The sequence below is a fragment of the Mytilus trossulus genome, chromosome 9 (genome assembly GCF_036588685.1).
Source record: "Mytilus trossulus isolate FHL-02 chromosome 9, PNRI_Mtr1.1.1.hap1, whole genome shotgun sequence".
Classification (NCBI taxonomy): domain Eukaryota; kingdom Metazoa; phylum Mollusca; class Bivalvia; order Mytilida; family Mytilidae; genus Mytilus; species Mytilus trossulus.
The window spans coordinates 15,529,774-15,546,022 of record NC_086381.1 but is presented as its reverse complement, the minus strand read 5'-3'; the positions used below and the strand labels follow the sequence as shown (position 1 = coordinate 15,546,022).

Below are 16,249 nucleotides of genomic sequence, written 5' to 3'. Positions count from 1 at the left end.
GAAATATAAAATTTATACTAGATACTCTGAAACCCGTTTAGCCTTATTTTTGGCTGAAATTGATACAGCAGTTTCAAAGGAGAAGATTTTTTAAAGTAAGTCAACATGATGAACAAATTGTTAAAAAAGTCTTTAAAGGGCAATAACTCCTTATGGAGTCAATTGACAATTTTGGTCATATTAACTTATTTGTAGATCTTACTTTGCTGATCATTTTTGCTATTAACAGTTTATCCGTATCTATAATAATATTCAAGATAATGACCAAAAACTGCAAAATTTCCTTAAAATTAACAATTAAGTGGCAGCAACCCAACAATGGTTTGTTTGATTCATCTGAAAATTTCAGGGCTGATAGATCTTGACCTAATGAACATTTTTACCCCATGTCAGATTTGCTCTAAATGCTTTCGTTTTTGAGATATAAGCCAAAAACTGCATTTGACCCCTATGTTCTATTTTAAGTAACGACGGCCATGTTTTTTGACGGATCAAAAATCGAAGCCCACACTTTGTGCAGGATAATCTAAGGAACAATCATGCTAAGTTTCATTCAAATCCATTCAGTAGTTTCAGAGGAGAAGATGTTTGAAAAATTGTTAACGACGACAGACGACGACGACGACGTCGACGACGACGACGGACGCCAAGTGATGAGAAAAGCTCATATGACCTTTTAGGCCAGGTGAGCTAAAAAGGCATCTGTATTGAAGAAGCTAAAACATAGATTATTTTTTTCAATTCTTGAATATTAGCAATTAATAAAACGCATTCTATCTGACTAAATTTCACTAGATCAAAACTTTAAAATAAATAATTTTTCAACAACAGCCATAAAACGATAAGCTATGTACATGTTCAGTATCAAAACAAAACAACCATTCAAATTGTTATAAGTTGAAATAAAAACATTCCAAATACACCGTTTTGTGAATGATTGATTTTTCACAAATTTAGCAACTGTACAATTTGCAGTACTGTATATACATACGGTTTTTTTTTTACTTTCGTAATCAAGAATTTTTTTACTGCTTCTCTAATATTTCCTTTGAAATGAGCGTGCACTTAAAAAATTTACAAGATCTTATGTTTCGCACATATTCCAATGTATTGTCTGATTGAAAGTTGCCGTTATTTCATTTGTTTTTATACAGATTTCTAAAATGCTTACACCATTTCATTAGTATTTTGAAAATTGCAGGTAAAACCAAAATAAGTAAGTGTCAACTTGAATCTATTTTTTTCAAATGTAAAATCACAAAAATACTGATCTCCGAGGAAAATTCAAAACGAAAAGTCCCTAATCAAATATAAACGTATGCACTATTCCGAAGTTTCAATTGCCCATCATTGTACATCTTCTAATATAATAAAGTAGTCTTCTTCAATATCATTGTCATCAGATTCACTTTCTGGTAATGGATCAGCTTTAGCAGAGAAGTCTATGGCTGCATATGGCGATCGATTATTTGAACCATGAATGTAGAACTTATGACCATTCTGGTTTTCCTGATTTGGTTCGAAGTCTACCTCGATATAAACCAAACCCGAGGGGTTCTGAAATGATATGTGAATTTTTAAACAAAATTATTATTTAAACCAATATAGCCGATTATATGATTCTTGGACAATTTTCCATAGTTCCTCTCAATTCCCCGACACAAAACTTTTGTTAAACAAATTCTAAAACATTACAGAATAGAAATGAAAATGCTGAAATTGACAGATTCTCTTTGGAACTTACAACGGTTATTGTAGTTTTATTATAAAACTAATTCAAATTATAAGTAAAAGATTTACAATGAATTAACTGCGTATCCAAAAAAAAAAAAATAAACCGATGTAATTCAGGTCGACAGGTGCTAGAATTATGAATTGACAATCAAACAGCTTATCAAAAAGGGGAAAATCAAAGTTTTGATTTGATTTGGAAAGTGTCGTTATTTGCATTACAATCATAGATTTGTGTTAATAACATAATTGTATCCATATTATGTTAATTAATGGTTGAAATTGTATGAACAAAATCATGTTTGTCTTTGCAAATTGTAAGTTCATGAACTTTTTATATTTTTCATGTAAAACGTTACGATATCCTATAATCTGTGATACAATATGACGACTACGCAGAAATTACGCTGTTGCTATCAATTTGTCATTGATTGAATTGTAAAACTTAACTATTGATGATCAATAGTGTAACAAAACTAGGCCATACGGTGACCTATAGTTGTTTATGTCTGTGTCATTTTGGTCTTTTATGGATAGTTGTCTAATTGGCATTCATACCACATCTTCTTTTTATATTATCCATTTTTTAGATTGAAAACATAAACTTGTAACACTTCATTATTCAAGTGTTTGTGATTGCCAATTTCAAACTCGTCTTGTGTAGGTCTTGAAATTAGCAGACTCCAAACACAATGACGTATCTTACCAATCTGATAAACGGCTGCACATCCCTTTATTGAAAGTAGTCATTTTGCCAGATGGTTTGGAGATAAGAAACGCAATAAATAACACATAAGAACGGGCGTGAAGTAAGAGTAATATCTCTCATTTGGGTCAATCAGGTTTTTAAACGTAAGGTCTATAACTTTGTGACAAGAACCTGATTATGCTGAACATTTCCCTGGGTGTCATGCTGTACTTCCTGTACTTTATTTTTAACTTTCTTTTTGCTGTTGTTATCAGTACCTGAGATACCTGAGAAAAATAGTCGTACAAGCAAATGAAAGTGTGGTAAGAATATAATTTAATTTTTCTTATTTCATTTTTTTTTTTATTTCATACGGTTTGTACTGTTTTTAATAATTAGTTTGCGAAATTTGTTATTTCAACAAAACCGCAGTGTATTTTATATAAAAAAAAACATTAAAGCCGTTTAACGTTGTGCTCACGATAAACAAATGTTGAAATTAAATGGATGTGCTTGACTCATGTACGTAATAATGTCATCACCATGCATGGCTTATATGTAGAGAATTATTTTCATAAACGTAATTTTAAATGTCATTGTCAGTTTGTTTGATTATCACTTTGTGTCTTTCGTCAATCTGGGACTTAATTCGCATAGAGTGGATGCATGCATAATTTGACACGTTAACCTTGTCACGGCACCAGTCTCGTTCCGTTTTGGATTTCATGTGATTCCCTCAGATTGATTTTTGTTCCTTTGCTTGACTCTTTTAAATGGATTTTTGCATAAGACATCGGTGTACTTCTGCAACCTTTATTGATGTCCATTCTTAAGAATATTGTAGCATATTTGGATAAGAAAAAAATATTAAAATGTTTTTGAATTATAAAATACAGTGGGTTAACTTCCATCCAATAAAATAAAACACATGTAGATGACATAATTACAGAACTTCATAACATTGATAAACATTTTGTACACTATGCTTGTTGTTTAGGGTTTACATCAGTCCACATATAAATAAAGATCAAACGAAAAAAATAAAGATAACAACGTTATTTATAAATAACAAACCTTTGTTTCGAAAGATATAAACAGAGATAAATATCCCTGCAGTTACAAGAATGATGACAACAACCGTTATCACCATTTCGTTCTTCTCAGACGACCCAGCTATTGTTTCTAAAAGAGAAATGGTAATTTATATAAACGAAGGACAAATCACACCGAATCAAAACAAATTGAAACTGCAGAATGTAAAACCTTAACTCAAATAAGAAATTCGAAATGTAAAGATAAAACAGATCATTCTCAAGTTGACCTTTTACAAATGATCTTCACAGAAAAAAACAATAAACACAGAACTCCGATCATTTTGAAATGAAGTAGCAGGTTTAGGCAATATGCTTCAATTCTAACTTCAACTCATTGATGACGAGAACGGGTATTGAAAATTTGCAATTAAGATAATACATGTCATGTAGTTTACAACTATATGATGTTATTATATCTGTCATGTTTTGTTTTAAATTCTTTTGAAAAAATATGGTGTTGATGGTAGATATTGTATAGTCTTTGTTAACTTCGTTCACATTTTTATTCATCGAGAGACCATACAGAGCTTATAAAAATGTTAAATATCTGTTCTTTGATTGCTGTCTCATTGAATTATACCAACAATCTACTTGTATCTTTGTGTATTTAAGGTTAACCATTAATAATGTGTTACCTTGTTCTTCTTTGATGGTTTCCAATGTTGTAGAAACATATCTTAGTTCTGTTAATAAAATGCATTGGTATTTTCAAATTAGCTGATTTCTATGAATATAACTAAAGATATAGCTTTTGATATAGCTTTGGATTCAAGTTTTATCAAATAAAAAGAGAGAACAAACTTGCGTAATTTAATTTATTAATTAAACTTATTTTTGATATTTGATATTCCTTACAAAATATAATACTTGTGGCATATGATTTAAATCAGCATGGATAAAAGGTTTAGTAAGGAATATGCAATAATAACATTAATTTCCATGTTAAATAGAAGTGTTAAGAAAACTAATTTGCGTATGTGGAATAGGTTTTGATTACTCTTCCGGAGCACTTAAGATTACACCCCTAACAAACACAAATAGTTTTTGGTAGGGTCATGTTCCTTAGTCTTTAGTTTTCTGTGTTGTGTCTTGTGTACTTTTATTTGTCTGTTTGTCTTTTTCTTTTTTTGACATGGCGTTATTAGTTTATTTTCTCTCTATCAGTTTGGATGTCCCTCTGGTATCTTTTGCCCCTCTTTTATTAACAAACAAATCATTTCATGTAAGACAAGAAGGACACGATTTTTGTATTATTTGTTTTTTATGTTTTGGACTAGTTTTGAGTAACTGTGATGACTCATATCGGTGATTTGTGTCTTTTGATTTATGCTAGTTTTTTATGTTCATCGTGCCGATCTATTGCTTCGAGTCATTGCCAGTAATTCGTATAGAAAGCTCCTATGTTTTGTCGAAATAACACTGTCCTATCTTGGGGTTGAATGGGCGCTCACAATCATTTTCAACAAAGATACATTATTTATTTGTCTTTTCCAGGTCATCAGCCTGTAATTCATTGGTTGATGCTGGTTGCTGTCAAAATGTCATGTACTTAGAATTGAAAAAAAAGAAAAACATAAGTTTGTTTTTTTCGATTAGTCTGCAGACAGTCATATTTTATCTGACATATTCTCATGAAATTTAAGTTTGCCAAATAGTTTACGACATTAAAATGATAACGATATATGTGCGTTGAGCATGAGCTTCAAATTCCGCCATGATTTTTCAGCAGAAGTATAATGAGAATCGTTTGTATATAATCATCCAATAATTTTAAATCCCTGAAAGTTTTAATGTATTTCGCCTGGTTTCTTAAAAGAAAGGGATAATTAAAAGATATCCAATCAAAAATGAAAAAAAAAAATATCTTCTAATATCCATGCGTTTTAAACTATCAGAAACTTCCATTTATTATTCTTTAAAAGTTTGATTTCAATAGGAATTTTGGTTACAGAGGAGTTAATGAAAACGACTTATGTAGAATGGCAGGTGGACGATAAACGCAAAATGAAGAAACTATTTACTTGATGATAAAGTGTTACTTGATGATAAAGTGTAGCTATAAAAGAAAAAGAAAAATACATGCATACAAAAATATTACCTGAAGACTTATGTACAAGATTCAATCGGACACTTTTCCGAATTGTCTTTCCTGTATAAACTGCAGTACATGTGTTTATAGAATTTTGATCTTCTTCATTTGGAGTGAATTCATAGGCAGTCAAATTTCCCTGGTCTTGACTTTTTATTATGCCATTAGATGACCACGAAATTTTACAAGAGGGCTGTTGTACAGAAATACATTTCAAAGTTAAAGATGTTCCACTAATAGCAACAACAGTATTTGATTCAGTGACATTCATTATCTGTATTTCATCTTTCGGTGCTTGTATTAGATAAAAAGAATACCGGTAGTAAGTAATAATTGGAAATTAATAACATGACTGCAAGAACATGTAAAAATCCTGCAATATACTGTTGGTTATACATCTAATTTAACATGTTTAACGACAATTTACATTTCGTCATCGCTGAATTGTTATTTAAAAACAAATAGTTGTTTTTAGTTTTTTAGTTTAAAGACTGCATGCATGAGAAAACCGGTGAAAATCAGCAATTTCAGTGTCATACTTGCGAAGACGAGATGTGGCTTGCACAATTGTTCAAAACCGCGAACAACACCAATTTAAGTAATTTGTTTTTCTAATGAATTCATGCACCTTGAAATGTCACCCTTTGAACCCAATGAAAGAAGGAACAGCTCACAACATTTTCAATTTGGGTTCGTATTGCTGTCTTTAGTTTTCTGTATATTGTAATATCCCAACTTTTTCAAAGTTTTCAAAAGGAATAGCAAAATGATGTTAAATTCATTATATAACAAACAACATAACAACAATTTAAACATTAGCAGGAGCATCCATATTGTATTTTATTTTAAAGATTGTGTACTGTAAGAAAGGGAACATCACCCATAGAAGTAAAACAACAGCAATGCTTGCAATGTACCGATAAACTCATCATATATACCAGGACTAAAATTGTCTACACATGACATGCGTTTCGTCTACAAAAGACTCACAAGGACCCTTAAACCATAGATGTTAAAAAGGCAAAAATGATAAAGAGCATTGATTTGGGAAATCATATTCCGAAGGCTTTTGCCACATTCAGGTGAACTAATCGGGAATATGACAGTTGTTATTCATTCGTTATATATGTGTGTGAGATTTTTATTTTGCCTTTTGAAAAGGAACTTTCCGTTTTGAATTTTCATCTGAGTTCAGTATATTTGTGATTCTGCTTTTTGTCTATAATAAGATCTGAGTTGTTGCGCTTTGTCCGACGAATATCACTTAAAACAAGACAAAATTGAAAATTAAAACATACAATTTCTCCACCTTAACCCGTATCAAAATATCTTAACAAAACTTAAAAAGACAGCTAGGAAGTTCTACAAAAATTATTAAGACGGATAACTAGCTTCACAGCTTTGGAATATTTTCTTAAACTTTCACAAACGCAAGCACAAAAGTCATCGTTAAAAAAAAGCTAATTACAAAACTTGTTTCTATTTTCAGCTTTTTTTGTTTTACAAAGACGTTGTCGTATTTTTTCTTCAACAAATAACTTGTGATAGTTCCATGGTATTGTCTTCGTCAATATAAAAAACTAGAGGCTCTAAAGAGCCTGTGTCGCTCACCTTGGTCTATGTGCATATTAAACAAAGGACACAAATGGATTCATGACAAAATTGTATTTTGGTGATGGTGATGTGTTTGAAGTTCATACTTTACTGAACGATTTTGCTTCTTACAATTATATCTATCATGAACTTTGCCCATTAGTAACAGAGAACTATAATTGGTAAAAATTTACATAAATTTACCAAATTAATGAAAATTGTTAAAAATTGACTATAAAGGGCAATAACTCCTTAAGGGTTCAATTGACCATTTAGGTCATGTTGACTTATTTGTAGATCTTACTTTGCTGAACATTATTGCTGTTTACAGTTTATCGCTATCTATAATAGTATTCAAGATAACCAAAAACGGCAAAATTTCTTTAAAAATTACCAATTGGAGGGCAGCAACCCAACAACCAGTTGTCCAATTCATCTGAAAAATTCAGGGCAGATAGATATTGACTTGATTAACAATTTAACTTCTTGTCAGATTTGCTCTAGATGCTTTGGTTTCATAGTTATAAGCAAAAAACTGCATTTTACCCCTTTGTTATATTTTTAGCCGTGGCGGCCATCTTGGTTGAATGGCCAGGTCATCGGACACATTTTTCCAACTAGATACCCCAAAGATGATTGTGGCCTAGTAGTTTCAGTGGAGATTTTGTAAAAGATTACTTAGATTAATGAAAAATGGTTAAAGATTGACTATAAAGGGCAATAACTCCTAAAGGGGTCAATTGACCATTTAGGTCATGTTGACTTATTTGTAGATCTTACTTTGCTGAACATTATTGCTGTTTACAGTTTATCGCTATCTATAATAGTATTCAAGATAACCAAAAACGGCAAAATTTCTTTAAAAATTACCAATTGGAGGGCAGCAACCCAACAACCAGTTGTCCAATTCATCTGAAAAATTCAGGGCAGATAGATATTGACTTGATTAACAATTTAACTTCTTGTCAGATTTGCTCTAGATGCTTTGGTTTCATAGTTATAAGCAAAAAACTGCATTTTACCCCTATGTTATATTTTTAGCCGTGGCGGCCATCTTGGTTGAATGGCCAGGTCATCGGACACATTTTTCAAACTAGATACCCCAAAGATGATTGTGGCCTAGTAGTTTCAGTGGAGATTTTGTAAAAGATTACTTAGATTTATGAAAAATGGTTAAAGATTGACTATAAAGGGCAATAACTCCTAAAGGGGTCAACTGACCATTTTGGTCATGTTGACTTATTTGTAGATCTTACTTTGCTGAACATTATTGCTGTTTACAATTTATCTCTATCTATAATAATATTCAAGATAATAACCAAAACCAGCAAAATTTCCTCAAAATTACCAATTCAGGGGCAGCAACCCAACAACCGATTGACCGATTCATCTGAAAATTTCAGGGCAGATAGTTCTTGACCTGATAAACATTTTTATCCCATGTCAGATTTCCTCAAAATGCTTTGGTTTTTGAGTTATAAGCCAAAAACTGCATTTTACCCCTATGTTCTATTTTTAGCGGTGGCGGCCATCTTGGTTGGTTGACCAGGTCACGCCACACATTTTTTAAACTAGATACCCCAAAGATGATTGTGGCCAAGTTTGGATTAATTTGGCCAAGTAGTTTCAGAGGAGAAGATTTTTGTAAAAGATTACTTTAATTTACGAAAAATGGTTAAAAATTGACTATAAAGGGCAATTACTCCTAAACGGGTCAACTGACCATTTTGGTCATGTTGACTTATTTGTAGATCTTACTTTGCTGAACATTATTGCTGTTTACAGTTTATCTCTATCTATAATAATATTCAAGATAATATCCAAAAACAGCAAAATTTCCTCAAAATTACCAATTCAGGGGCAGCAACCCAACAACCGATTGACCGATTCATCTGAAAATTTTAGGGCAGATAGATCTTGACCTGATAAACATTTTTATCCCTGTCAGATTTCCTCAAAATGCTTTGGTTTTTGAGTTATAAGCCAAAAACTGCATTTTAACCCTTTGTTCTATTTTTAGCCGTGGCGGCCATCTTGGTTGGTTGACCAGGTCACGCCACACATTTTTTAAACTAGATACCCCAAAGATGATTGTGGCCAAGTTTGGATTAATTTGGCCAAGTAGTTTCAGAGGAGAAGATTTTTGTAAAAGATTACTTTAATTAACGAAAAATGGTTAAAAATTGACTATAAAGGGCAATAACTCCTAAACAGGTCAACTGACCATTTTGATCATGTTGACTTATTTGTAGATCTTACTTTGCTGAACATTATTGCTGTTTACAGTTTATCTCTAACTATAATAATATTCAAGATAATAACCAAAAACAGCAAAATTTCTTCAAAATTACCAATTCAGGGGCAGCAACCCAACAACCGATTGATCGATTCATCTGAAAATTTCAGTGCAGATAGATCTTGACCTGATAAACATTTTTACCCCTGTCAGATTTGCTCTAAATGCTTTGGTTTTTGAGTTATAAGCCAAAAACTGCATTTTACCCCTATGTTCTATTTTTAGCCGTGGCGGCCATCTAAGTTGGTTGACCGGGTCACGCCACACATTTTTCAAACTAGATACCCCAATGATGATTGTGGCCAAGTTTGGTTTGATTTGGACCAGTTGTTTCAGAGGAGAAGATTTTTGTAAAAGTTAACGACGACGGACGACGACGACGACGACGGACGACGACGACGACGACGGACGACGACGGACGACGGACGCCAAGTGATGAGAAAAGCTCACTTGGCCCTTCGGGCCAGGTGAGCGAAAAAAGGAGAGGTATATGATTGTCAGTGAGACAACTTCACCAAACAAAGTTCAAATTATGTGAATATAAGGAAGTATTTTAAAGATATAGGACGTGGAAGGTTATCCATGATACATGGTATATCTCATACAGAGGAAAAGTGTCTTTAACTGTTGAGACAGACTGAGTACTGGATTTTCAAATTTATCCAATTATACACAAAATGAAGCCATACATTTAAATCATACTTACTCGACAGACGGACTGATATCTCAGCCTCATGTGGAGTATTGTCAATAACTGATACGCATTTATATATCTTTTCGTCAGCTTTAGTGATTTGTGATAAAATAAGATGGTATTCACCAATCGTTTGATCACCAACACCTTTGATATGTTTAATATTTGGGTTTATATTTCTGTTGTCAACAATTACTTCGTTCCTATCATCTTTACGTGCATATCTTATCCAAGAAATACTTCCTGATATACTTTTGAATGGACATTCAAGAATAGTTGTAGAGTTTTCTTTCACATATACAATTACATCTGTTTCGTTTATAATTCCACCTGAAATTAGTACAAATTAGACAAAACGTAGTATAAAAAGTGTATATGCTCGTTAAAAATAAATCAAAGAAAAGTTTTTTTACATCTAAACTATCAACATTTGTTTTTCAATTCTAAATAAAGGAAAGAATAGTAAAAAAAAACATGACATAGTTGAAAATATAGATTAATTATTTACATACACATCAAATCAGCAAAAACATCCAATTTCGAATGCAACAAAGACCTTTTTACATTCATATTAATTTTACGATATTTATAACCAGAAAACACGATAATCTGTTCGGTGTTTGTTGTTGTATATGCTTTAGCATTAGGGGAAGTAAGCATTATAACTCTTATTCACATATTGATTCTGACGTCGCTGATAACTTATATTTCAGACCTTGCGACTTCTCTGATACGTTCTATTCGGGTATAATAGTCATAACACGATAGTTGCAGAGTGAGTGATATGTGAATATGTGAATGTAACGATAAAATCTAAAGATAAAAGGATAAAATGCTTTCAAGACAGGAGGAAGACTTCTACTTTTGATGTGAGTTCAGATTAAAAAAAGATATATCATGTGAAAATTAATTTAAACAAATGCATAATTCTGTTTGTAATGAAGTAAAACAAAAATAAGAATATCTATGAAATATATTAAAATTACTTACCAATCTGCATTAGAATGAGAAGTATCTTTCCAAAGAAAAAACTATGACCTGAAGTTAAAAGGAAACTTGTTCACCATATGCTTTATGGTCAGATACACAGTTGACGATTTGAAAATTAAGCTTTTAATCAATTATAATAAATTATTTATTGGCATTTTCAAAATTGCTCAAAACAGACTAATGACATAACCAACAGTTCCGGGATCGCCTCCCTCGGTAAATCTAGTAGATACTTAGCCACCCGTAAGCGGTTTGAGTCCCGTTGGAAACAACCTAATTTGTCATATGAATCGTGCTCTCCTTCCAAGTTAAATAGGGCGCTTAACTAAAACAAAATATGGTAGTAACTTAGACAGGATTTCTAGCTAGGATATGTGTTGTTTGGGTCATATAGTACAACTCTGGGCGGTTGAAGTGAGACGGGATTGCTTCCTTCGGTACATGTAGTAGATACTTAGTCACCCGTAAGTGATTGCGCTTGTGAAGTCCATCTATAGCTCAGTCTGTTCGACTGTTGTTTTGTAAAATAAAGATAACAAAAAAAGAGAGCGCTGCCTTGAAGCACCGAGGTCCCGGCTTCGAGTACTGGATGAGATAAAGTGATTTTCTGATAAGAATCATGCAGTCAGGTTACACACATAAGGTTCACTCTTATGTTCGATTGGCTTAAAACAAAGAATCGAGGTGTTAAATATGTAATATTCTTCTTATTTTTTTTCAATGTTTATAAACATGCAGGAGAGAGGGGGTTTCACTATATTTGAGGTGCAAATTGGTCCATTTTAGGAAAGTGATTACATCAAAACAGTCTGTATAAAAGTAATCATGTACATTTAATTCAAGGATTTGTAGATTCAAATTGTCCTTTAGTGATATAATATTATATATATATGACTTACCTCTGTTCGGGAGAAACATACTCCGTTTCTTTGCTACGGCATTTCGTATACACTAAAATAGTGAAAGTGGGATGTAATAAACGAAACGACGGAAACGGGCACATTGTTGAAGCCGTAGAGCTTTAATATAGAACGGACGTCCAATTTTTCAAAAAATTTACCAAATAAGGATATAATTTGCAGGATATAGTGTTGCCCTATATCCTATTTGACTTCTCGAAATATTGGAAATTAGAGGAATCATTAACAATCAAAATTATCAAAGGCCTCATGTCGTCCACATTTCAACACGTGCATGCTCAACTACTTCCAGTGTAACTAAATAAACTCATCATAGGTACCAGGACTATTTTTTGTATATACGCCAGACGCGCGTTTCGTCTACAAAAGACTCATTGGTGTGATGCTCGAATCTAAAAAAGTTTAAACAAGAGGCTCTCAAGGGCCTGAATCGCTCACCTTAATTTTTTTGGTTAAATCTCTCTTCAATGATTATTTTGGCTTTTCAATTTATTCAAATGTTCTTTGAATCGTCCTTTTTTCTTCAAAAGCAAAAAAAAATCATTTTCTCCTATTTTCTATTTTAGCCATAGGAGCTATGTTTCTTGAAATACAAGGAAATGAAATATAAAATTTATACTAGATACTCTGAAACTCATTTAGCCTAAGTTTGGCTGAAATTGATACAACAGTTTCAAAGGAGAAGATTTTTTAAAGTAAGTCAACATGATGAACAAATTGTGAAAAAAAAGTCTTTAAAGGACAATAACTCCTTAAGGGGTCAATTGACAATTTTGGTCACTATGACTTATTTGTAGATCTTACTTTGTTTAACACTTTTGCTATTAACAGTTTATCTGTATCTATAATAATATTCAAGATAATAACCAAAAACTGCAAAATTTCTTTAAAATCATCGATTCAGGGGCATTATACCTGAAAAAACAGCTACCCAATTCGGCTGAAAATTTCAGGACAGGTAGACCTTGACCTAATAAATACTTAAACTTCTTGTCTTTTTTACTCTAAATGCTGGAGTTTTTGAGATATAAGCCATAACTGCATTTTAACCTGTGTTCTATTTTTAGCCATGGCGGCCATGTTTTTTTGACGAAATAGAAAATAAAACACAAACTTTATTTTATACACCCTACTGATCATTCAGTTGAAGTTTGGTTGAATTTGGTTGAGTAGTTTTAGAGGAGAAGATTATTTAAAGTTAGCAAATATGATGAACAAATTGTGAAAAATTGTCATTAAAGGACAATAACCCATTAAGGGGTCAATTGGCAATTTTGGTCATATTAACTTATTTGTAGATCTTACTTTGCTGATCAGTTTTGCTGTTTACAGTTTATCTTTATCCATAATGATATTCAAGATAATGACCAAAAACTGCAAAATTTCCTTAAAATTACCTTTTAAGTGGCAGCAACCCAACAATGGGTTGTTTGATTCATCTGAAAATTTTAGGGCTGATAGATCTTGACCTAATGAACATTTTTATCCCATGTCAGATTTGCTCTAAATGCTTTCGTTTTTGAGCTATAAGCCAAAAACTGCATTTGACCCCTATGTTCTATTCTAAGTAACGGCGGCCATGTTTTTTGACGGATCAAAAATCAAAGCACACACACGTTGTGCAGGATAATCTAAGGAACAATCATGCTAAGTTTCATTTAAATCCATTCAGTAGTTTCAGAGGAGAAGATGTTGGAAAAATTGTTAACGACGACGACAACGACGACGACGACGACGACGGACGCCAAGTGATGAGAAAAGCTCACCTGGCCTTTTCGGCCAGGTGAGCTAAAAAAGCCCAAATAAAGTACGAAGTTGAAGAGCGTTAAGGACAAACATTCCTAAAAATTTTGCCAAATACAACTAAGGTAATCTATGCCTGAGGTATAAAAGCCTTAGTATTTCAAAAATTCCAAATTTTGTGAATAGTAAATTTATAAATATAACAATGTCAATGATAATTCATGACAGCACAAAATTGCTGACCACCGGGCTGGTGATATCCGCGGGGAATAAATCCCCATAGCAGTGGCATCGACCCAGTGGTAGTAAATAAACTACGGAAATACTAATAAACGGAAAGTATAATACATTGATCTGTTTTCTGCTCTTTAGTCGAGCTGTTGTCTCTTTGACACATTCTCCATTTCCATTTTCAATTTTATATGATCAAATTAAGACATCTGCATATGCCTCTTCCTTTAAAATCTGTATACATACCAACAATAAACTAAATAAACAAAAGAAAAATAACATGGAAATGTTACAATGATCACACTTAATCATAAAAATGACAGAACAAGTTAAAATTGCAATCCTACACAACTCCTTTTGCATAGGTACTATTTCAGTACCAACAATCTGTATCACTGGAAACACATCAAGTGCTGTAAATAGTACAATAATGTTTAAAGTACAAAATGGGCTACAGGGCAACTATGCAAAAGTAGCAGTAAAGTAGTACATGTAATTAAGATCGGAGTCGACGCATCTTGCAACGAGCATGATTAGAACTCACATCTTCAGGTTGACAGGATTGTTTGCACCACTGTAGATAACTACGTTGACATTGATTTTTGTATTGTGTTTTTTTATTTGTATTGTGTTTTATACTGCCAAAAATGCTGCAACAATTGCCAAGGGTTAGAGTTGGAGAGGATCGTAACCCTTGGCTAGCGAAAATGTAGGTAAATATATTGCAACCTAAATATTAACCTACACGCATCTATTTGTATTCTCACAAAATAGTCAAAAGAGAAATGTATTCAAGTCAATTGCAAAATCAGCATGTCGATTAAAGGGGACAAAAAATTGAGGAAAACATTTTCATCATGCAGATGAGAACTCTGTATATCGATCACAGTGATACTTGATTTTCGGTAATGGTTGAGGAAAACTATTTTGGATGTACAAACTATGAATAAAGAAAAATGGATGAATTGACTGCATACAAAATATATATCTTACATTTCAGTTTATTGTATGTCAGTCAGTATAGCGGTTGTTTTTTACTATATTTGATATTTTGTTAAAAATTGTTTATCTTTTGTAATACCGGTATATCAAAACCGACAATACACGTATTGTTTTTATACATCTAGCATAAATTATGTAGCATCTAAAATCAGAAATTCATCCTGAAAAAAAAATATTTAAAAAAAACAGTGTATAATTAATCATGTAACCGTTTCATCATTTTAAAAGATCGTGCATATAAGACATACATTGTAGTAAATAGAAAACGAATGAAAATAATTGAAAAAAATACAATATTTTTTTATTCAGACTATATTGTAAAGGTTGTTAATCCTTTAATCTTATATAGCAAGCAATATATGTTCCGGACCATATGAATATTTGGACCGTACGCGCATGGTCCGTATACTGAAAAACTTTACTCGTTTGATCCGACTATACGCGTACGGTAGGACCGTATAGTTATACTTGTACGGTCTTGTACGAGCTGACCATACATGTTTTTTGATCATATTCGATAAACTTAAACAATCATTTTTCACTTATTCTTACAACATTTGTATAAACTTCAAGATTATAAAAAAACGTTTTTTTTCTAAAGTGAACATTGATTGGTTAAATATTTCGCAGTGATGTACTGTGTTTTCTATTTGTTTGTTAGCTTTTTGGTCAAAAATGTTTTTCTCTAATATTTAATTAACTGTGCATTTGTATTCAGATATTTTCTATGTTGTGATGTTATGCTATTGTTTCAGAAAAAGGGAGAAGGTTTGGATCCATTAAAACGTTTAATCCCGCTGCAAATGTTTGCACCTGTCCTAAGTCAGGAATCTGATGTACAGTAGTTGTCGTTTGTTTATGTAATATATACGTGTTTCTCGTTTTGTTTATATAGATTAGACCGTCGGTTTTCCCGTTTGAATTGTTTTACACTAGTAATTTTTGGGCCCTTTATAGCTTGTTGTTCGGTGTGAGCCAAGGCTTCGTGTTGAAGGCCGTACTTTAACCTATAATGGTTTACTTTTTAAATTGTTATTTGGATGGAGAGTTGTCGTCTCATTGGCACTCACACCACATCTTCCTATATCTATTTATCAAAATCTTTTTTTTTTAGTTATGTATAACAAATTGTTATATTCAGTTGCTATTATTACAATTCAATCATGAATAAAGTGCAT

At 32.3% G+C, this 16,249-nt stretch overlaps 2 protein-coding genes across 2 annotated transcripts in view; both read right to left on the bottom strand.

Annotated features, from left to right (window-relative positions):
* LOC134684324 (uncharacterized) overlaps window positions 1-11,185 on the bottom strand; it is a 30,086-nt gene extending 18,901 nt beyond the window's left edge. The window contains exons 1-2 of the mRNA XM_063543612.1: window positions 11,176-11,185; window positions 10,198-10,515 (exon numbers count right to left, since the gene is read on the bottom strand). Coding sequence (XP_063399682.1) covers window positions 10,198-10,515; window positions 11,176-11,185 — 328 coding nt within the window. The remainder of the gene's footprint in view (window positions 1-10,197; window positions 10,516-11,175) is intronic.
* Window positions 1,348-5,873, bottom strand: LOC134683495 (uncharacterized). Its single transcript, XM_063542805.1, has 5 exons — window positions 5,612-5,873; window positions 4,149-4,196; window positions 3,494-3,601; window positions 2,612-2,697; window positions 1,348-1,557 (listed from the first exon to the last, which is right to left on the bottom strand). The coding sequence occupies exons 1-5, from the start codon at window positions 5,871-5,873 to the stop codon at window positions 1,348-1,350; spliced, it is 714 nt and encodes a 237-aa protein (XP_063398875.1).
* Window positions 11,186-16,249: the final 5,064 nt, after the last annotated feature.